The sequence below is a fragment of the Apostichopus japonicus genome, chromosome 17 (assembly GCF_037975245.1).
Source record: "Apostichopus japonicus isolate 1M-3 chromosome 17, ASM3797524v1, whole genome shotgun sequence".
In the NCBI taxonomy this organism is placed as follows: domain Eukaryota; kingdom Metazoa; phylum Echinodermata; class Holothuroidea; order Aspidochirotida; family Stichopodidae; genus Apostichopus; species Apostichopus japonicus.
Genome location: NC_092577.1, coordinates 11,005,712 through 11,028,997, shown reverse-complemented (window position 1 = coordinate 11,028,997; position 23,286 = coordinate 11,005,712). Strand labels below are relative to the sequence as shown.

Below are 23,286 nucleotides of genomic sequence, written 5' to 3'. Positions count from 1 at the left end.
CATTATGCATAGAATTGTTTGTTTAATTTGTTTTCTGTTTGTAAGTCCTTCTCAGTAGCTATTGGAATGTAACACATGTTAAGAAACTATAACACATCAGTTTTAACCGATCAACGGGTGCTCATCTTTACCAGTTTAAACTGATAAAACCATGAGAATCGGATGTTCCTATAGAATGGTGGGCTCATAATTGACGCACTTAAGGATTTGATTAACGATGTCCATCAACGAAAAATCCAAATCACTCAACTGTATGCGTTTTTCAAATGTTAAGTTCCTCAGAAATGTAATAATCTCAAAATAGTTATTGTTCAGTGCCTACGCAACGTACAATTGAGCAGGATTTGACCACAAAATGTCTGCCGTGTCAAGTTATTTCATACATTGACACATTCGTCAATAAGCTTACTGTAGTGTAGGCCTAAGTATACATTCATTGCACGCTAAGAACTGTTGGGCAAATTTAGTTGGGTAATAATTTTTTTGGCAAAAATTGCCCAACTCCTGAGAGTCAATTACTATGTTTGTAAGCAAAATGTTGCTTCATGCACTTAGCAAAGGGTTTGTGCCAAATAGTTGAGCACAAAGAGTGTTGCGTGCAACAAATTCGTTTGGCCTTCATTGTTCTGCACTGCAATCGCGCCATACCGTACCTGTGCGCAGTCTCAAGCTCCGAAAAGCGAACGGTGATTTGTCGTAATACTTGCTCTATGGCCGTAATTCATCATGTCAGAGCCTGAAGTCAAATCAGTTCTCACCAGATGGGGAATGGATGAGCTAATAGAGACTTTTGAAGGTAGTTATTTGTAATTTCCTTCGCCAAAACCGTAAAACTACGCATGTGCGGCATACACGATTTTAACTTCCGTCCGTTGGCCTAACGCGAGGCTAGGTCGCCGTTACTATTTGTTGTAGGCATATACGTTAGCCTAGAAGTAGTAACAGTAACGTTTTAAATTTTAGCTAAGCAAGTAGGTATTATTAGTGTTAAGATGTAATGTGAAGTCTTATGTTATGAATATGATAATGGGCTAGGCTAGTACACAGAAACTGTGGTCACGCTCCACCGAAAGTATGCACCAAGGGCCTAGTCTTGGCCAGACATTTCGTACTCATTCTTTGTGATAGTGATGATTTGGTGAGCCTAACACCATGATTAGCCTAGGCCTAGTTACAGAGTTTTTACCAGTTGAAATGTTGCTTAGGCCTAGGTTGCAATTGAGACCTGTAATAGGCTAGCTATGCTGGATTACTGGAGGTCCAACATAGGACCAGGCCATAGCCCAGCCTACCGCAAGTATGCTATATCACCACTCAGTTATGGTTTAGTTATTTTCCTCTAGTCTTATTGGGAAGTTGCTGCCACTGAGGGAGGGGGTGTCCCATGCATGACCACTTTGTAAAGCTCAAGCCTGTATAACATTTGACCTAGGCCGACATTGTGTGAATGAAAAGGACAATTACCCGTTCTTCGAGTTCTTTAAGGAAAATCTGTAAGTTTAAGAATAAATCATGTACTTATTTGAAAACCGTTAAGTATTGTGAGTTGCTACAGTATTTCAATTCCCAATCCGTTTTCATCCTGTATGGCCTAGTCTGTTCCTCGATTTGATGTAAACATTTCTTTATTAAACTATCTAATTAGCAGCACAAATATAGTGTTTAGATTACATTGATAAATTGGCAAAATCAGTCAAAATCCAAACCTACTATGTACAGCAGTTTCGCTGTTGTACATCTAGCCTCAAAAGCGCAGTGCACAATAGGTATAGTGTAATCAAATAGAACTTGCATATTAAACTGAGACTGCTCTGTTTCATTGATTATGAATCTGCTGTGCGACAAATAGTAACACGTACAATACTACAATAGCAGTAGGTTGGTTACGCGCAAAGTATGTTGGCGATTGTAGGCCTATGTAGGCTAACTATATGAACCGATGCATTATGAAAGTTTGTTATTGTAGTTTGCATGACTATCATGATAATAAGATTGGTTTTTGGAAAATTATAAGAAACTATTAAAAGTAGAATTTTGAATTTTCTATCAGGAATACCTGTAGGCCTCTACGGTAGAGATTTGCCCGCACCAAGTAGATATAAAGCGCCGGGCGGGATTTTTTAATAATTGCCAGGCGGAAATTCCTAGGGCTGGGTGGAACCGCCCGACAGGGGCACATCTCTGGAAGAAAAATGGACAGCTGACAAGTTTGCTTGTTTTGATTTTTTATTCAGGAGTTGGCTTGTGCTTTGTTAGTATTTACAGGAATGGTGGTCTATGTTTTCTTTAATTTGCATTCAGTTGGTCTTTTAAAGCCACCTAGGTTACCAATTTCAAACATTGGTCAGTAGTTTTCTCAAATTGTTTTGATCACATTATTCACATAAATATGAATAGGTGTTAAAGTAATAATGTTTTCTTTCTTGTTTGTTGTTTCTTTCAGACAATGAGATCGACCTTGAATCATTCAAACTTCTTGATGAAACTTCACTGAAAGAGCTGATTCCAAAAGTTGGGCTACAGATTGAAAAGCTATGTTAGTATTATGACCACTGTTTCTGCATACTTTACTTTACTACTTATAGTTACTATCATGTTATTAGTATGCTTCAAGTGTCTGGCTACATTACAAGAGGCAAGTGTAGAAGCTCTTCTTGGTCATTTAAAATACATACATGGCATTCATTCCGGAACTGGAACAAAAACTAGTGTGAGGGGGCCAATGGATGTGTGTGGATGGGGGGGGGGGGTTATTATCTACTTATAAGCCAGAGTGACACTATCTGTTGGTGCATATTGTACCCCCTGTGCTGGATTTGCCACAGGAAATATCCAAATAGACTCAAATTTTGCACCAAATGTGGGCATACTTACAAAACATCAAGTAATATTTGATAACCAGTGTCAAGTAAAAAGGGAATTATTGTAGTAAACACATTATTGCAGATATGTTTAAATTTTTGAAGGGATTGGGATAGTTAATTGTGAAATTGGTGGTATTTCATTTTCACAGGAGGCATTTTACACTAAAAGCACCAGTGGGAGACCAGCGAGCGGATGGTTGGAAGAGCATCTTAAATACAGTAGAAAACGAGTGAAGAAATACAGCACAACTGAAGAAGCAACATCACTAGAAGGCAAGCATGATAATGATGAAGACACTGGTGAGTGTGAAACACTTGAGTAACTTAGTCAACACTGAATTGAAGGGCCCCTCACCAGTGGAGGGTAGGGGTGGGGGAATAAAGAAAGAACCTTGATAAGAAAGCATTATTGTACTGCAAACTTGGGATGTTCCATAGGTTTATGAAAGGTTTTGATCCCCTTGGGTTATAGGAGCTGTTAGGGAGTGTAGAGAATGAGAAAATTCACCCGCACTAGGCAGTTGAACAATTTCTAAATGTTTTTTTTATTCTCTTGGTAGATGGAAGGGGGTCCCAACTGGCTGGTCAATTTTTAGTGAACATGTTGATATGTAAGGAAGATTCATTGTGCTGCAAGAATAATGTTTCACACTAACACAGTTTTTAATCCTGATGTTGATGTGAATGGGGGGGGGGGGGTTCAAGGTGGACTTGGGGATTTGAATCTTGGCACTCCATTAATATCTGGAAAAAGCCTGGATGGATGAGCAAATAGGAGTAACCTGGTAGTGGGGTGTTAATATAAGAAAAATTTGTGCATTGAATTTTACTACATTCAGATCACATTGCTGTCTTCAAAAAGTAGTGTTACAATAAGAAATGCTTTCCTCAACCAATAGTATCTGTCTATTTCGGTGCTAACATTAAGTTTCATCACAACTTAGTTTTATGGTTTCAATGTAAAGAGAAGCATATGCATTCATAGTGGCTTATGTGTGTGTGTGTGTATGCGTGGGCATATGCATGTGTGTATGTGCTCAAAACTAGAAGCTTAGTCAGATCTCATATTTAGTTGTAGGTGGACCATAGAACCCTATTATTACCTAATTAAAACCGCTATGCATTTTTGCATTCTGATTTCAGATGATTCTGTGTCTGAGGAGGACACCCAAAAGATGAAGACGTGGCTTCAACATAATGAGCAGCCACGTGCTACTATGGAAGAGTACATGCTAAAGACAGCAAAGAGAAGACAGATACTGATCAAATCAAAAGGCTTCAAAGAAGCTCTTGTGGAGTATCCAAAGATACTACTTCCAGGCATGGTAAGTATTGAAAAGTCAGCATATTGTAAATGCTACTAGGATGAATGGGTTTGTTCATTAATTTCTACCTCTGCAGCATAACTTTTGTGATGTTTTATGGAAGTAGCTGTTTTCTAAGTCACAGCTGTTGAGAATGGGAGGGTTCTTATGTCTCAATGACAGTGCTCTTGAAGCTGCTTGGAGCATAGAAAGAATGCAACTTTAACATAACTTTTAAGAATATTGTGCTGAACAGTGATTGACTCAGAACATTCCTTGATAATAGCTGTTTGACCCATTTTGTAAGGATTGTAGATGTTTCCAACATCTTGGAGCATTGATGACCTGATACCAGGTTTGTGCTATTAATTCATAAATGGTAATGGTTGAGTTTGGAAGACAAATATATGTCTTATTGTAATACGTTACATTTTGGCTGCCCTTGCAAATTCATTCAGGCTTCATGCACATCATTACAGGGGTGGTAAATGAAGGATTAGATATAGGCCTACAGATATATGCAGTGTGACAAGCTGAAATAAGACTAACCGGTATTCTCCAAAAAGATGAATACACAGTTTTGCTGAGTCAAAGCTGAAAGATTAAATGCACCAATTCTGCAAGAAAATGCTGCAAACATATGTAGTTATGGTCTACTTTCTCCAATTTGTGATTTGAACGATTGGAACGAATGGCAAGTTAGCCTTCAGGTGAAAAACGGTTTCTCATGCCTAAATTCCTGATATGTGCTTTAACTACAATTTCTTGTTTCTCAATGCCTTTTTGCATTGTGTCTTTCTAGTAGTTTTGTGTGATTGACATTGCACTAACCTCAGCATTACGTCAGTGCAATCAGTGATTTACCAAATTATTTCCCATTCCATTCTCCAAATGCTCTCCTTTAGTGAATAGTTTTCTTTACTCTCCCATCTTAATGTATATACAGATTGAACAAGATTTCCAAGTACTTCAACCAGAATCAGCAGAAAAATTGTATGAGAAGTGGCCAGCTGTCTGCAAGGTCATTTTATCATATACGGAAAAGAACTTTCCAGGATGGATGAAAGAACTTCCTTGGGACTGCACACTTTGTAAGTTGGATTAAGCATCACAAACCAGTAAAAAAGTTTTGTGTAATGTTACCAAAGGAGAAAAATTTAGACAAACAGCTTTTGACTAATAGTATGAAGTATGGGTGTGTTTGTGTGTGAAAAGAAGGATGTAATTGTCTATATTACCAATTGTAAAACCTTGGTAAATTCAAGGTTCATATGACACACACAGGAGACACACACATTGAGCAATTCCCTTAATCAACTGCCTTTGACTTATGTTTTAGCATATATTTTTCACCCCTAAAAATTTGGGCATCCCATCCCTGCAGTAAAATGGAAATGGCAACCCATGATTAAGGGCAGTGCACTCACAAGGGGTTTATGCAACTATTTATAAAACCCTGCAAGTTCGTAACAGTCTATATGTACATTTTTATTTTCTGCGTTTTGACAGTGACAGAAGAGGAACTTGGATTTTTTGCTCTGCCATATGTATTTCAGAGTCGGCACAAGAGAAAGAAGGGCAGAGGATATATGTCAGTTTCTGCCGGTGTAAAGGCATTCATAGACATCCGATCTGTAAGTATTGAATATTCATTCAGTTCATAGATGATGTAGGCTGGATATTTATGCAAATCTGCTGGCACCCTATGACCATGTGAAGCTACACTTGTGATATGCCACAATATGCTGTTAAACCAAGATTTATTCACAATATTTGTAGCATTATTTGTTATTACACAGTTAGTAGATATTGATACTTCAAGGTCAGCATCACAAGCTTTTTCATATCTTTGATGGTATCATCGGTCAACAGGGGATATCATGAATTTTGGTGTCACAAAATGTTTAGTATTGTCAATGTTTTTCATTACAGTGATGTCTACTCAGTTGCCAATATCAGTAAGCCATTTGTCTGATATGCATTCATTTATGCTAATAACAAAACTTTATTATGGTTATCGTGAAATAAATTATTGGCCTACACTTTTTCCATCGTTATATCTGCCATCAGTCTGTTGTCTGTCTGTCTGTTGGTCAGCTGTGTCTCTCTTTCAGTCAGCATTTATGTGAATGATTTATACATCCTTTATCATTACAGAACGTGACAAACATCAAGTCCTTTTGTGGAGATATAGATGAAACGGTACATCCACAGCCATTTACTGTAGTTCTTTGGGACTTGAAGCAGAAGTCTCGTCAATTTTTTGTGCTGATTGTGAGAAAGGCTCTACCAGCAACCTCACTGTTGAAAGCCATTGACACATGCTTCAAGATGCACTTTGTGTTCGATATTGAGTATCAGCCTGACTGTGAGGCATCATGGCAATTTCTGCAAAGCATTATTTATGAGTTGAACACAGCTATCACAAAGGAAATAAGCTCTGTGAAGGCTTTCCGTGCCTATTACAACTCAATGTAAAGTATTATACCACCAGCTGCTATACGTGTAACTGCTTGCATTGATAACCCTGTTCTACTGTGTTGGTTTGTAACTTTTCTGTTGTAAGTTCTATAATGGACTTTGTTTGCTGTAATGATTAAGTTCGCTTTTCATGAATATTATGTGTTAGTTTATCACTTTTATTCAACATGACTTGACTAGTTTGATGGTTAAGATTGAATTGTTTACCTGAATATTATTATTAATATAGCAGTTGATTATGATTGAATAGCTTGATTGTGATATTATGTATCATTGTTTATGACTGATTGGTTTGGTTACCATTGCCATGTTGGTACTGATTTATTATGTAAGCTACATGACTGACTAGTTTGACATCACAAATAGTATGATAGTTAATTACAATTAATTAGCTTGATCGACAGTCAGCATAAAGATATTTCATGGGTTATACATTGTAAGTTTGATCAACATAACATGTAATTACCATATAATGATTTATTAGTTCAACTACATGAATGATTCAAGTCTCTGACCATCAGGAATATGGTGGGTTTTGTTGGTCAACATTGTTGTTTAATTGATTGGTTTCTTAATTAGTATCGTGTGAAATCATATTGTTGTTGGGTTTTTTGAAGTCCTCAGATAGAGTGGTATTGATAAACCTGTTATTTTGATGAATTCTTTATTTAGGCATAGATACTTAATATGAGGTATGAAGTATATCATAAGTTGACATCAGCAGAGGCTATAAAAACTTAGGTACTCTGCCTGCACATGCAGGGATTGCAAAGTCAAGAAGCATTTGGATATATATAGCTCAATTTCAAAAGCCCTCCATGTATTGTGTTCCAGGCCCTGAGATTTTCCTGACCTAGCATTGCAATGAAAACTTAATTGTTAGATATGTTTGTTAAAACTGTCACTTAACATCTACCACCTCCTGAAAAATAAACAGTTATAATAATAACAACAACAACGATATAAGGGTTTATATGACCTCACTATGAAAAGGAATTTCATTAACATCATCAAACTCTTGCCATGTTAGTCAAAGATTTCAGGCCTGGTTTACTTGCAAACTCTACAAAATTTACAGGCTACATTTTACAGTGAATGATAACAATTTTTAATTTTTTGGTATCACATTTTTGCTTGTTCAATTTAAACCCAAGTGATAAATTCTTTTGGGGAATGTTTATGTATTCATATTATATATGTGCAGATACACTTAAAACTTATATCACAAGATAGAAAACAAAAGAATAAGTAACTGCAGGAGAAATTGTATAAATTGCAAAATGTTGCTTAAGAGAAAGTGAAAAATAAAGCAGTTTGCGAATCAGAAACTTACTTTGGTCCATTCTGTGATTTGATTTGCATGTTTGTAATTGCTGTATAATCTAAAAATCAACTGTAGCAAAAAGTGACCAACATTGGAGAATATAATAGTGCTAGAAATTGGGGAAACATAGCACGTAAGAATTATTAGCACTTTTTGCTGAACTGTGTTTAGCACAGATTTTTCCTAAACTTTTTGGTAAAAATATTCATAAATATTGGGTAAATGTGACATTGCCCATAGTTTAGCAACTCAAGTTTTGCCCAATTTTTAAGAAAAATGTTACCCAAAAGTTTAGGAAACACCTGTGCTAAACACAGTTAAGCAAAAAATGCTAAAAAAGTTTCACGTGCTATGTTTCCCCAATTTCTAGTAATTATATTCTTCAATGTTGGGCAATTTTTGCTACATCGTTCTTAGCGTGTGACTTTGGGTGCTGTTTTGCTATGCTCTGAGCCTCTAAGCTCAGACATGTCAGGTCCCAGTGAGTAGTGGTATCATATTGAGGTAATGTTGGTTATTTTTAGGGAGTAAGATTTCCCAAATGCCAACAAAAGGTGCAAAACTGGGGCAGGGTGTTAAAAGCATTTAAAAAAAAAACACAATTTGATCAGCATATACCAGAAATGGATTAAAACTCATCAAATATGTAACTCTGCTTGGCTGTAAAAAGTTTAGGTTGCCTGCTGTATCGTTGGTAGTAATATTTGACGGTGCGTCAATTACGGAGATGCGTCAACTATGAAGTCTTTACTATACATAACGAGGAATGTCTCATGCATTTAAACTATGTCTAGGCGTAAGCATTAACTAATTATGAAGAGTGTACATGATCTTGTTTCCACGGATACAAATATTAATGTCCAAACGTTTACGACCACCCACAGCTATTGTTATATTTTGACTAACCATCTACACAAGTATTTCTTAAAAGTATAAAGTATTTAGTAAGGCAACCCTGTGAGTTTAGAGGGCTCATTTGATTAACCCCGTTTAAAGGTGGTGAACGGCTCCCATATTTCCAGCATTGCTGAGGCCCTGCAAACCTGCCCTGCACTGAGTTGGACTATCGAGACTGGATCTAGCTGGAGACGGATCCAATGAATTGGACTAACTGAACTGGGTCTAGTTGGACATGGATCCAACAGATTGACTAACGGGACTGGATCTAATTGGACACGGACCCAATGACATTGACTAACAGAAATAGGTCTAGCTGGGCACAGATCCACAGTATTAGACTAACAGGACTTCGTTACGGCCTATCTATGCTAAAACAGTGACAAGGAAGGATAAATTGCTTTACCAACAACAGGTCCATTATTATATTGTATCTATATATATATATATATATTTAATCTATATTATATAAAGACCAATCTTGTTTGATTTAGTATTACGTCATTCTTGTAGGAGGAACATGGGTGTATCGCGAGGATAGCAAGACTGATTACCCGGAAGCGGGGGCTGTGTACAACTGCTTGAAAACCAACACCAGTAAAGCGTTCTTTGGATTCACGGATTTCCCTTGTCCCAAAGAGTGGTCTCCTTTCGTTACACATCGAAAATGTCTGGAATACTTTCAGGTAAGTTTATTCTGCTGAACAAGCAAGCATTAACTCTTCAAAATATGAACACATTTTTTCATTTCATAAATTAAGTAAGTAAGTTCACTCATTTGTTGAAAAATTGCAAACTGAATTAAAATGAACTATGCTTATATTGGGTGAAAAGTTGCTCCTAAAAATCTCTGGGCTTTTGTGGTTGAGAAAGAAACATATATCAGTTAAAGGGGCTGACGTTCTGTTACAAGCAGGACTCTTCAGAGGTGGATGAACTGAAACTAAAAGTAGAAATATGTGAAATAAATCAGGTGGGCGGACAACCTAACTGGAAAATTTAGCAATGAAAATATACGCACTTAGACGGAGAAATATGCGGTAAGATATGACGAAAGTTTCATCGGCTACCGGACTTTGGAAGGACCACCTCTGAGGAACATCTTACTAGGATCGACACATCGGGCCTTCTTACTTTTTGTATCATTAAATTAATCAGGCTTGTTTACAGTAGATTTGCAGTTTGTTTGGACTTTTTTCCCTGATTTAAACAAGAAATAATAAGAAGAAAGAAACAAGTATAATGTCAACAAGTAAAATGAAACCTAACGTAGGTTTATAATTATACTAAAGCATTTATGTTATGGAAAAGTGACACTAGCATACCAATCATACTAACACATTTATATTGTAGTAAAGTGACACTAGCTTACCTATCATACTAACACATTTATATTGTAGTAAAGTGACACTAGCATACCAATCATACTAACGCATTTATGTTGTGGTATAGTGACACTACCATACCAATCATACTAACGCATTTATGTTGCGGTATAGTGACTACCATACCAATCATACTAGAGCATTTATGATGCGGTATAGTGACACTAGCATACCAATCATAGTAACACATTTATATTGTAGTAAAGTGACACTAGCATACCAATCATACTAACACATTTATATTGTAGTAAAATGACACTAGCATACCAATCATACTAACGCATTTATATTGTAGTAAAGTGACACTAGCATACCAATCATACTAACACACTTATATTGTAGTAAAGTGACACTGGCATACCAATCATACTAACACATTTATATTGTAGTAAAGTGACACTAGCATACCAATCATACTAACTCATTTATATTGTGGTAAAGTGACACTATCATACCAATCATACTAACGCATATATGTTGCGGTATAGTGACACAACCATACCGATCATACTAACGCATTTATGTTGTGACACTTGAATATATTCCATGAGTATTTAAAATGGTTGAGCGTAGGCATAACTCAGTCGGCCGGGAGCTGACGTAGTAAAAGGAACCACCTCCTACCAATACACCCCACCCCTCCTTGAGTGTCACTCCAGGCCCCAATGGCTGCAACTAAGCTTGGGCGTCAGACTAATGTCGAATCATTCTTTTTTCTTTTCTTTTTCTTGTGTGCGCTTACATCCGTTATAGGAATACGCTAAACATTTTGACCTATCCCAGTACATACGCTTCAATGCTGAAGTACTGAAAGTCTATCCAACCGATGACCACGAAACGACTGGACGTTGGAGACTAAGGTACCAATCAGGGCGTGAGTACTGCGAAGAGATTTTCGATGCTGTCATGATATGTACTGGTGTATTTGCTCGGGCAAACTTACCAAGGTACCCTGGTCAAGATTGCTTTAAAGGTGACATCTCTACGGGGAGTAAATATCGCGAAAATACCAAATATTCGGATAAAAATGTATTAGTGGTTGGTGAGTATGCATGCTATCTGCAGATATTCAGTTGATGTTTCGTATCACTAATAATGACAAACAGAATATGTTCCATTTAACGTTGTTATTATTATAATGATGAATGATTATTATTATAGAGTGTCTAATATATTACCAAATTTTATGGATATGATGTATATAGTACTCAACCGGTTACAATTACTTCGTACAGAGTACTCCTTTGACAAAGTTTCGGAGGATATTGTGGTGTATGATTATAATAATAAAAATAATGTATGTAGTTATATAAAGCTTTACACAATAGAATATCTCACAACACTAAACATGTACTATAGTTAAAATCTTAATAGAAAAGTACAAATATAAGATACATAAATTAGTACTAAACGATTTCGTAGGTCTAATTGTATGCTCTGTGTTCAACCTTTTGGTATTTTGAGATTCATGTTCGAATTTGTGATTGTATTCATTTTCCACACAATGTAAATGGCACAGTGGAGTATATACAAAACACAAGAGGGTGGAGGAGCAATGAACAAGCAATGCCTTAAGAGTATTCCCTCTTTACAAAAAAAAATAGAGGGCAGATGAACAAAGAAAACGAAGTGAAAAAGCTAGAAAAAAAGTGTTACACCAAACGAACTCAATACTGATAAAAAAAAACAGTTATGTAAATGAGAATCAAATTTGCATATAAAAGAACCCCATAGTTAAGATTGGGCATTTTGTGTCCTTATCTGTGTTATTCCAGATAGTGCGACCACCGTTAACAAAATGGCGTCGAGATATTTCACAGGTGGTCAGATTTGTGAGAAAATTACTTAAAACACATGTGTTTATATTGGTATGAATATCTTAGATAAACTTTTAAAAGACAAAAAAAAAATTGCAAAGTTGCGAGAGAAATATTTATAGATTTATTTATACATCGACAAAGATAATTGCGATTTTGTGAATATCACACACAATCAATATTGTTAGATTCTGAAAAAGGAGTTTAGTGTGACAAAGGTATAAATATGTGTTAGTTTACAATAGAATAGTTCTTTACTGATTTATTAGAACATCAACAAATGCGTTTGTTTGGGGTCGTATATCACGCTAGCCATGTCAGAGGGGAGTGGGAAGGGGCTGGTTAGGTTAGATTTAGAGTTGTCGGGGACCGACGAATAAACTGACTATGTTGAAGATAATTCTTTATGGTGACACCTAATTTGTTAAAATATGCTCAAATGGTTCAACGTTCAAAAACTGAGCACAAGTAAACAACAATTCATATACAATTTGGGAATATTTATTTTACGTGATATTCAAAGTTTTTGGAAAAAGAAGTCCTTAAAAGGCTGATATGAGGCAGAAAGTTAGTCTCCATTTGGAATATAATGTCGCCCTTTTTTCAATAATTGTACTGAAAAGTTTGCTTACGAATGTTTATTTATTTTTTTGGCGTTGTGCCTCCTCTCTCGTATCAAAGGTGGCGGAATTTCAGCTGGTGACATTGCAACCGATATAAGTAATATATCAAAACAGGTAAGTAATAAGTTAACTTATTACCGTCATTTCTTACCCTCGAGCAATGTACCTTGATCAATGTAGTGAATAAAAGCAAAGTACCACTCAATACAAATTAGACACTGCTTTCAAAAAACCATAAAGAAGGAGGTCCAGTTGGCAACAGTGTTAATAACTGGCAAACAATGAACGGACAGATACATAAGATGTGTTCAAAATTTACAATTGTAGATCAATATTTTAATAGGGTGCCCTTAATCAAATTGAATATTATTGTAAAATAATGTACCTCTAGCATGTTTATAATTCCTTTCAATGAGACAGACGTGATCAATTTACTGTGTTAAAGGGTGTGAAGACTCGCGCAAAAAAAAAACATCTAATGCCGGTAATCTGACCTATTTTTGAATGAGGTGTAACAGAAGTGTTAGACACCACCATCGATCCCAGAAAATACACACACAACTTGCTACCGTCGTTAATTAGACACTAGTGTACAGTCAGTAAATGCAGCTGCGGTCAATACCCACAGCACAGTGCACAAACGATACAGCGATGGACATCTCAGTTCCAGCTAAAGATAACAAGGTATCACGTTTCATTACTGTCTGCATTTTGTAGCGACAAGCAGAAAACTTCACTTGCAAGCAACGGATCTCCAATGCCTTTAATTAAGATACTGGTGTCTCATCAGAAGAAGACATGCTTTATAAGGTTATGGTGAATATTCTTACGAAGTTCTGCCACTAAGGAGGATATTATCTCATGAATTATCGCTAATATCAGACTATAGTCTTATTAATATACAAAAACAGTTATTGATAATTAAAAAAACACAATTAAAATACTCAAATTCAAACAAAGAAAGCAAACTACATTAGTCAAAAGGTACGTAGCAGTAAACCCCAGCATCTTCGTCGTGTCCGCAGTTATGATCTCCCCAAGCTTGACTAGGACAGTGCTCAATGCGTGTCTCTGTTCCTACACAATCGACATTGTCTAACCAAATTGTTCCCGACCCAAAACCAAACCCAGAAGACACGCTGGGGGTTCCTCCGTTCCTGTAGCCTAGTTGACGACACGCTACTGACACATCGTTTACATCCCAACCGTCATCACAGATCGTTCCCCATTGACCGGCATGGTAAATTTCTAGTCGCCCTTCACCAGGTTGGACACCATTAACTAGACGTACTGGAATACAAAAATAAAACAGTCAGTAACGACATCACCTTTTTTTAGTCGGTGCATTAAATCCTGCTTTGATGGCCATCGAGGATTTTCGATATGCGCACTACTCGGTGTTACACGATGTTACACGTAACCTGTAATGTTCCTAACATTTCAATGTTACACGTAACCTGTAATTATCTTAACATTTCAATGTTACATGTAACCTGTAATGTTCTTAACATTGCAATGTAACACGTAACCTGTGATGTTCTTAACATTTCAATGTAACACGTAACCTGTAATGTTCTTAGCATTTCAATGTTATACGTAACCTGTAATGTTCTTAACATTCCAATGTTACACGTAACCTTTAATGTTTTTAACATTTCAATTTTACACGTAATCTGTACTGTTCTTAGCATTTCAATGTTATACGTAACCTGCAATGTTCTTAGCATTTCAATGTTATACGTAACCTGTAATGTTCTAAACATTTCAATGTTACACGTAACCTGTAATGTTTTTAACATTTCAATGTTACACGTAACCAGTAATGTTCTTAACATTCCAATGTTACAAGTGACCTGTACTGTTTTTAACATATCAATGTTACACGTAACCAGTAATGTTTTTAACATTTTAATGTAACACGTAACCTGTAATGTTTTAGCATTTCAATGTTACACGTAACCTGTAATGTTATGAACATTTCAATGTTACAGGTAACCCGTAATGTTTTTAACATTCCAATGTTACACGTAACCTGTAATGTTTTTAACATTTCAATGTTACACGTAACCTACAATGTTCTTAATATTTCAATTTTACACGTAATCTGTACTGTTCTTAGCATTTCAATGTTATACGTAACCTGCAATGTTCTTAGCATTTCAATGTTATACGTAACCTGTAATGTTCTAAACATTTCAATGTTACACGTAACCTTTAATGTTTTTAACATTTCAATTTTACACGTAATCTGTACTGTTCTTAGCATTTCAATGTTATACGTAACCTGCAATGTTCTTAGCATTTCAATGTTATACGTAACCTGTAATGTTCTAAACATTTCAATGTTACACGTAACCTGTAATGTTTTTAACATTTCAATGTTACACGTAACCAGTAATGTTCTTAACATTCCAATGTTACACGTGACCTGTACTGTTTTTAACATATCAATGTTACACGTAACCAGTAATGTTTTTAACATTTTAATGTAACACGTAACCTGTAATGTTTTAGCATTTCAATGTTACACGTAACCTGTAATGTTATGAACATTTCAATGTTACAGGTAACCCGTAATGTTTTTAACATTCCAATGTTACACGTAACCTGTAATGTTTTTAACATTTCAATGTTACACGTAACCTGTAATGTTTTTAACATTTCAATGTTACACGTAACCAGTAATGTTCTTAACATTCCAATGTTACACGTGACCTGTACTGTTTTTAACATATCAATGTTACACGTAACCAGTAATGTTTTTAACATTTTAATGTAACACGTAACCTGTAATGTTTTAGCATTTCAATGTTACACGTAACCTGTAATGTTATGAACATTTCAATGTTACAGGTAACCCGTAATGTTTTTAACATTCCAATGTTACACGTAACCTGTAATGTTTTTAACATTTCAATGTTACACGTAACCTACAATGTTCTTAATATTTCAGTGTTACACGTAACCTGTACTGTTCTTAACAAATAAAAAAAAAACTAACTCCCGACCAGTGAACCCCTGGTCATTCGTAACTTGTCACACCCACTCCCAAAGTATGCACAATTCAAAAGAATCCTTCCTGTTGTACTACAGGTTACCTCGCAAGACCCCATTCATACACCTGGGTGACTAGATAGTCAATGGAGATTAATTGCCTTTTGCACAACGCAATGATCTGGCCATGGCTCGAACCTGCAATCCTTTGATCACAGGCCCATTGCATTATAACCACTTTAACACACCGCTCTCATTCAAAAGACAGTCAGATCATATAAAGTACGACAAACTAGTGGATAACCAAATATAAACAACAGATCAAAAGTAATGTTTTTGTTGTCAGTAGTGTTAATACTATATATACAGCTCAGATTTTGCACAATACAGGGAAGGACAGGAGTTATAATAAAGACATATTTGATTCAGGCCCGCACGTATGGAAAGCCATTTTAACATTTAATCGGGTATTTTAGATATCCTAAATTGTTTCTTATTTTAGATATCTAAAATTCTATTTCAGATATCTAAAATTAAATTCGAGATATCTTAAATTGAATTCGAGATATCTGAACATTTATTTCAGATATCTGAAATTTAATTCGAAATATCTAAAATAGATTTCAGATATCTCGAATTCAATTTCAGATATCTGAAATTCTCTGGTATCTCGAGATATCTGAAATTGATTTCAAGATATCTTCAATTATTTGAAGATATCTTAAATAAATAGGAGATATCTGTAATAGCACATACTAACGATAGTATCAGATTTATCAGCCCGGCCAGTTTTTACTGTGGTACAAAGCTTTAAAAGTTACAGTAGTTACTGTAATCTCTGTGTGAAATCTGCTGGCCTAAATCATAATATGCAATCATCACTAACTGCGTAGTTTGCTGTCCTCTGTTCTCCCAGTATCGATTTAACACTTTAAAACTACTACATCCCTTGTCATTTAGCCTTTGAAGAAGATCCTGCTAGGATCGAAACGTCAGGCCAACTTACTTTTACACTTTAAAACTATTATAACAAGTCAATATACCTTTTGTAAAGCTTGATGGGAGTATGCTGTGAAAAGAACTCAAGAATGAAAAGATATTGATTATACTCTACCTAAAAGGAATGACATTGATCAATCCTTTCGATTACCTAATCGGCCCCTTTTGATATGCGGAAGAAAGGTTAATTGCCAGTACTTGATGAGGTTCGTGTTACATCAAGAGACCAAACTCTAGTTCAAGGTGAACAATTCATAGAAGTTTTAAATTTTACCTGTTATAGGTTGGTTAGTTGTGCTTTCATCCTCAATTGTGGTGTATCGATTTGCCGTATCAGTGCTCCTCCCGAGAAGATTGGCAGTGTTCGCATCTGTAATGGTTATTAATGAAATATTTGTCATGGAAGCAAAAAGTGAATTTTCAATCTCTATGAGAGAAAAAAAGAGAATTAAAATCAACAGAGAAAAGTGAATGCCGGTACTTTTGTCTCTAAGGGTAACTAGAGAGTGAACTTGAAACAAATGATTTATACTTGTTATTTTATCTTGGTTAGTTGTAAAGCTTTCATCCTCCAGTGTGCTGTGTCTGTCCGAGGTTTGTGTGCTGTTCCTGGGAACATCGGTAGACTTTGTTTTCTCTGCATAGATATGAAAGAAATGTTTCTCTTGGAAACATAAATTGTAAAGTTCTATGAGAAAAACATTAAAATCAACATAGAAAAGTGAATATCGTTACTTGTATCTCTAAAGGTAACTACAGAGTGAACTTTAAAAAAATGATATGTACTTGTTGTTTTATATTGGTTAGTTGTCAGGCTTTCATTCTCCAGTGTGCTGTAACTGTCCGTGGTTTGTGTGTTGTTCCTGGGAACATCGGTAAACTTAGTTTTCTCTGCGTAGATATGAAAGAAATATTTCTCTTGGAAACATAAATTGTAACTTTCTACGAGAGACACAATAAAATCAACATAGAAAAGTGAATACCGGTACTTTTATCTGTAAGTATAACTACAGAGTGAACTTAAAACAAATGATTCATACTTGTTATTTTATCTTGGTTAGTTGTCAGGCTTTCATTCTCCAGTGTGCTGTAACTGTCCGTGGTTTGTGTGTTGTTCCTGGGAACATCGGTAAACTTAGTTTTCTCTGCGTAGATATGAAAGAAATATTTCTCTTGGAAACATAAATTGTAACTTTCTACGAGAGACACAATAAAATCAACATAGAAAAGTGAATACCGGTACTTTTATCTGTAAGTATAACTACAGAGTGAACTTAAAACAAATGATTCATACTTGTTATTTTATCTTGGTTAGTTGTCAGGCTTTCATTCTCCAATGTGCTGTGTCTGTCCGAGATTTGGGGCCCGGTGCTTCTGGGACTATCGGTAGACATTGTTTTCTCTGCATAGATATGAAAGAAATATTTCTCTTGGAAACATAAATTGTAAATTCCATGAGAGAAAAATTAAAATCAACAGACGAAAGTTAATACCGGTACTTGATAAGTATTCTCCAACCGATGTTTTGTAAGAAACACAGGTGTAGTTCGAGGTTTCAACAGGATTTGGAAATAACATGTATGTTGTACTTGTTGTTATATCTTGTTCAGTTCTACTTTACATCTTCCATTGTGTATGTTTGCTGCTCTTAAGGGTGCTGCCCTTGAGAACATTGGTAGTGGTTTCCGCTGTGTAGATATGGAGGAAACATTATCATGGCAGCAAAGATTTGATGATATTTTATCCATTTTTGTTTACCCATCTCGTTACTTCAACCTATAATGGAACCTTAAAGTGATGTCCAATGCATTAATTACTTTGACAAGGTTAACATACATAACAGATACAGAGACGGCAAGAAACGTTAATTAATCAGCGGAAAACAAATATTAAGCCCATTAAATCTCATACTATCAGCCTTATAGATGCCATAGACATTTTTGTCGCAATCGATTCTTCCGTTAGGTTAAACTAGAAAATTGTCAACTTTACTTGTGATTTGATCTATGTCAGTTGTACGATCATTCTCCATTGTGGTGTGTCTGTTCATCGATTGTGTGCTGCTGTCAAGTGAATTGGTACTGGTTTCCTCTGTAAAGATATGAATGAAACAGATCCTAGTTTAAATGTCCATGAAAGACAATTAACTTAAAATCAAAAGAGAAAAAAGTCGATAAGGGTTTTTGTTAGTCAACGTTACGTGTTTTATCAGAGACGAAAATGTGGCTGAAGGTAACTACACAGCGAACTTGAGAATAAGAAGACTGTATGTGTTGTTATATCTTGCACAGTTATACTTTCATATCCGGTTGTGCTGTGTCTGTTAGTCGTATGGTTGCTGCTCTCAAGAAAATCGATACTGAAATTCTATGAACATGGATGAATCTGAAGCATTTGTAATGAAACAATAACTGACATTTTTAATTTACGCGAAAGACAATATAAAATCAAGATAGGAAAGTTGATATCGGTCCTCGATAGTTTCTTTAACCATTTTATGTTTCTTTTTGAATAAGGGTCAGAAATCTTGTTCAAGGTAATTACATGGTGAAAAAGTAATAGGTAAATTGTTCTTGTTGCTATGTCGTGGTTAGCCTTGTGCTTTCATCCTCCATTGTGGGGTATCTGTTCGTCGTATAAGTGCTGCTCTCAAGAAAATTGGTAGTGGTTTTCTCTGTACGGTGCTGAAAGAAACAATGGTGGTCATGGAAGCAAAAACCGATATACTTTGTTTTTCAATTCCATGAACGAAAGCTTCACAACCTCAGAGGAAAGTTAATACCGGTACTTGATAAGGTTCTTCACCCAACGTTTTGTGTTGAATAAGAAACAGAAATCTAGTTTAAGGTAAATATAGGGTTAAAAAAAGAAATAGGTAAACTGTAGCTATACCTGGTGTTATATCTTGGTCAGTCGTACTTTCATCTCCCGTTGTACTTTGTCTGTTCGTCATAAATGTACTGCCCCCGAACACATTGGTAGTGGCTTCATCTGTACATAGATGAAAGATAAAGTTGTTGTGTTTAGAAAGAGATGATTAAGTATAATTGTTGTTTTTATTACAATCTAGTTTATTCAACCCTTTAATTTAAAAATCTTACAGTTATGAATTAAATTACTTAAAAAAAGATGGATTGGTAAGCTTACAAACTTGGTACAAAACTAGACAGGCAGAGGCACCGGCATAGGCATAGGCAAAAACACCAAAGAGAACCTCTTTGTTTGCCTTTTAGAGATATTTTAGCTTGCTAAACTACACTTTACAATGTTTACAATTTTTGATGATGAGATTTGAATTGCCACGTAAGACAGTTTATGTGCAACAGAAGCAATGATAGTACTAGTGTTTGATTAGTTCTACGTCGGCGTTTTGTGTTTCAGCACAAGATACACACAGAGAACACAGTTACTACTGTACTATTTAAAGTTTTGTAACGCAGTAAGATCTGGATCGTGCTAGAAATCGGTAGCATGTGCTATTAGGATTGCAGTAAGAACTGAGGATATGTGTAATTCCAACAAATCCAGTTGTTAAGATTTATTGGGATTGCACATATCCTCAGTTCTTACTGTAAACCTAATAGCACATGCTACCGATTTATCAGATTTGTCAGCACTATCCAGTATTTACTGTGGTACAAAACTTTAAGATTTACAGTAGTTACTGTAATCTCTGTGTGAATCGGCTGGTTTCAGAGACAGTCCTCGTCGTCATGGTAAGTAACTACAGAGTGAACAAGAAATAAATCAACTGTATACTTGTTGTTATATCTACGTCAGTTGTACTTCCATCTCCCATTGTACTGAATCTGCTGCTCTTAAGGGTGCTGCTCTCGAGAACATTGGTAGTGGTTTCAAACTCTGTTTAGATATGAAAAGAAGTATTTCTCTTAGAAACTTAAAACTTGATTTCCATGAGAGGCAAATTAATATCAACAGAGGAAAGTTAATACCGGTATATTGATAAGTTTTCTCCAACCAATGTTATGTAAGAAACACAATTGTAGTTCGAGGTTACTACAGGGTGAGGAAATAATAAGTATGTTTTACTTGTTGTGATATCTTGGTCGGCTGTACTTCCATCTTCGATTGTACTGAATCTGCTCCTCTTAAGGGTGCTGCTCTCGAGAAAATTGGTAGTAGTTTCAAACTCTGTTTAGATATGAAAGTAATCATTTGTCATAGAAGCAAGAAAATGATGACGTTTTCATTTCAATGCAAGGAAGTTCCAGGTTTGATATATTTTTAAATATTATTATGGTTGCGTTGTTAGACTTCCATAACATGTAGCTAAGGCTAATTGGTTGAACAGTATTAAGTATTTCATACATATAAGAGACTTCACAATAATGAAATCATGAGAATCAAAGGTCAATTAGAATTTCTTTAGACAGGTGGGTTGGTTCCGGTTGCATATAATTCTTTACAGTACTACGTCCCTCGATCATTTTTCATTGTAATTTTAGGAGCTATTACTTTATGAAAAGTCGAAGAGAAAACATATCAAACACACAGTAGACGGAAGACATTTTTGTAGACGGTAGACTGATGTCATTTATCTAGAAGTATAGGCTATATAGAGAAACATTCTTTATGTTAGCAACGAACGGAAGCAATATATATTCCACGATAAAGGTGTAGCCACGGAGTCAAAATATAACATTGACATAAAAACCGTAGAATTCTACTATGCATTTATGGTACCTGTAATATTCTTTGTATGACTGAACTGGATGTTACTAATATGATTCACTATGCATTAATAAGATCAAGAGGCAACCATTGTAACAAGCACGTGCAGACTGACAATAAGTTAAGTACTGTGCTATTAGAGAAATGACTTACAATAATCGATAGAACGATAATATTGATCGGTATTCAAGTATTCATATCCTCAGTACTAACCTTGTCAACTATTTCTTCCCGTAATTTTCAGTCAAATGATATAACGAATTATAACAACTGGAGTTGAGATAGCTTGGTTATTGAAGAAATATTTAGATATTTTGTTTTTAGTAGTTTTTTCCCTTATTCGTTGATTAAAACGATTTTGATGCGCCTATTATTAGGAACTGGTGAAGTTACTTATCATTAGTAAATATAACAATCATATCTTTAATTTAATTATTAAAAAACATTTGCAGCCCCACCCCCCCCCTCCCTCCACCCAGTGGATTCCTATTGATGGGGAATGTCTTACCTTTTGTTGACCCACTGTTACAACGTAATTCGTCACCAAGTGGAAACTGCTCGGCAAATTTGCACAATTCTGAAGGAAATAAAACTCGCCTGATATACTGAAGGTAGTTGGTAATGCGTATTATACTTCAGGTGTTGAGTGTAGAGTACGGAGTTGAATAACATTTCAAGCGAGTCATATTGCTTTTGAGCACATGCAACCAGCCGGGAGGAGGGGGGGGGGCCTTTCTCCTCCCCTACACTCACAAACAAGCACACTACCTATAGTGCATCCTAGCGCAATATCATAAATAACAAGCGTATATATACATATATATATATATATATATATATATATATATATATATATATATATATATATATATATATATATATATATATGTATATATACTTATGTACCAAACGGAGATATAATAAACTACAATAAGATATATAAGAATATATAAATTAAGAATATATAATAAACAACAATAAGAATACTAAGAATACTTACTGCCAACTGCTTGAGATGTATCTACACATAAGATGTACAGTACAAAATGGAAGATAAATGTTTCTTTTTCCATGTTCCCGCTCGCGGTATACTTTCTTGGTGCTGTGCAGTGTTTACTGTGAACTAGATTTCACACAAATCTCTGTTAGATCTCCTTAATTTGTACAGCGTTTCAGCAAACGTGTTTTCTAATAATGTCTTCTCATAAAGTACGCATACAGTATAAAAGTTCTCAATTAACTGCTTTCATTCACCAGAGGCACTTAAAGATATTCGATACAGACAGCTAATATTGATTAGCATTATTAGCATTATGTTGATTATCATCATAGTGAAAAGGTTGAAGAAAGAGAAATAATAATGTTAATGATAAACAAAGTAAATGATTTAACTACGAACGTTGAATTAAGTACACTGACAAACATAAAAAGTGTTTTAGTGGCGACATCAATAAACTCGATACGATCATAAGAAAGGAAATGTCCGAAAAAGCTTTTAACTCTCCGACGTAGTGCCTATAGATTTTCAGTTGTAACTGTGATGAATTGATACTATTAGACCTAAAGGGATCGTCATGTTTTAAGTTTAACATTTCAATGCAGTGCGATCCACACATGTGTCTATTGTCTGGCCGATTTCTGTTCACGAAGTAATTGGAGAGGGCCATGGGCATCAATGGCAAGTTCGGGTCCAGGAATAATAATGTTGCCGGGCCTCCTCTTTTCATATCCTTTAAGAATATCATGAAATGATAATAAACCCGACTTTGCCCTCTACGCATCTTTCCTCCTCGTCCTGCCACTATACCCTCTCGCTCGTGCCCCCCCCCCTCCCCACACCCTCCGCCCCCATTGAAAATACTACTTTACGTACCTGCTGCGGTGTCGTGGTGAACAGCATGGTCAG

General features: G+C 35.6%; 3 protein-coding genes across 5 annotated transcripts in view; 2 read left to right on the top strand and 1 right to left on the bottom strand.

The window, feature by feature from the left end:
* Positions 1 to 23,286, top strand: part of LOC139985237 (flavin-containing monooxygenase 1-like) — a 30,965-nt gene that overhangs the window by 1,798 nt on the left and 5,881 nt on the right. For both annotated transcript variants that reach the window (XM_071999509.1, XM_071999508.1), the window contains exons 2-4: positions 9,384 to 9,556; positions 11,009 to 11,297; positions 12,754 to 12,809. In XM_071999509.1, coding sequence (XP_071855610.1) covers positions 9,384 to 9,556; positions 11,009 to 11,297; positions 12,754 to 12,809 — 518 coding nt within the window. The remainder of the gene's footprint in view (positions 1 to 9,383; positions 9,557 to 11,008; positions 11,298 to 12,753; positions 12,810 to 23,286) is intronic.
* Positions 27 to 6,455, top strand: LOC139985239 (uncharacterized). Its single transcript, XM_071999512.1, has 6 exons — positions 27 to 796; positions 2,444 to 2,536; positions 3,014 to 3,164; positions 4,008 to 4,189; positions 5,115 to 5,259; positions 5,678 to 6,455. Exons 4-6 carry the CDS (start codon positions 4,040 to 4,042, stop codon positions 5,830 to 5,832), a joined length of 450 nt encoding a protein of 149 aa, XP_071855613.1. The 5' UTR covers positions 27 to 796; positions 2,444 to 2,536; positions 3,014 to 3,164; positions 4,008 to 4,039; the 3' UTR covers positions 5,833 to 6,455.
* Positions 12,593 to 23,161, bottom strand: LOC139985238 (uncharacterized). Of its 2 annotated transcripts, XM_071999510.1 has the most exons (12): positions 22,381 to 23,161; positions 21,889 to 21,957; positions 20,739 to 20,840; positions 20,448 to 20,549; positions 19,581 to 19,679; positions 18,681 to 18,779; positions 17,983 to 18,090; positions 17,729 to 17,833; positions 17,475 to 17,579; positions 17,221 to 17,325; positions 16,963 to 17,058; positions 12,593 to 13,985 (listed from the first exon to the last, which is right to left on the bottom strand). In XM_071999510.1, the coding sequence occupies exons 1-12, from the start codon at positions 22,451 to 22,453 to the stop codon at positions 13,669 to 13,671; spliced, it is 1,380 nt and encodes a 459-aa protein (XP_071855611.1). In that variant the 5' UTR covers positions 22,454 to 23,161; the 3' UTR covers positions 12,593 to 13,668. The 2 variants fall into 2 exon arrangements, with proteins under 2 accessions (XP_071855611.1, XP_071855612.1); XM_071999511.1 differs by lacking the exons at positions 17,475 to 17,579; positions 17,729 to 17,833.

What these genes read in the sequence shown, in the direction of transcription:
- LOC139985238 (XM_071999510.1), bottom strand. Translation starts at nt 22,453, where the DNA reads ATGGAAAAAGAAACATTTATCTTCCATTTTGTACTGTACATCTTATGT. An exon ending in TACATCTCAAGCAGTTGGCA is followed by an intron (nt 21,958 to 22,380) that starts GTAAGTATTCTT and finishes TATTTCCTTCAG; the next exon opens with AATTGTGCAAATTTGCCGAG. An exon ending in CGACCAAGATATCACAACAA is followed by an intron (nt 20,550 to 20,738) that starts GTAAAACATACT and finishes ATATCTAAACAG; the next exon opens with AGTTTGAAACCACTACCAAT.
- LOC139985239 (XM_071999512.1), top strand. Translation starts at nt 4,040, where the DNA reads ATGAAGACGTGGCTTCAACATAATGAGCAGCCACGTGCTACTATGGAA. An exon ending in AGATACTACTTCCAGGCATG is followed by an intron (nt 4,190 to 5,114) that starts GTAAGTATTGAA and finishes ATGTATATACAG; the next exon opens with ATTGAACAAGATTTCCAAGT. An exon ending in TCCTTGGGACTGCACACTTT is followed by an intron (nt 5,260 to 5,677) that starts GTAAGTTGGATT and finishes GCGTTTTGACAG; the next exon opens with TGACAGAAGAGGAACTTGGA.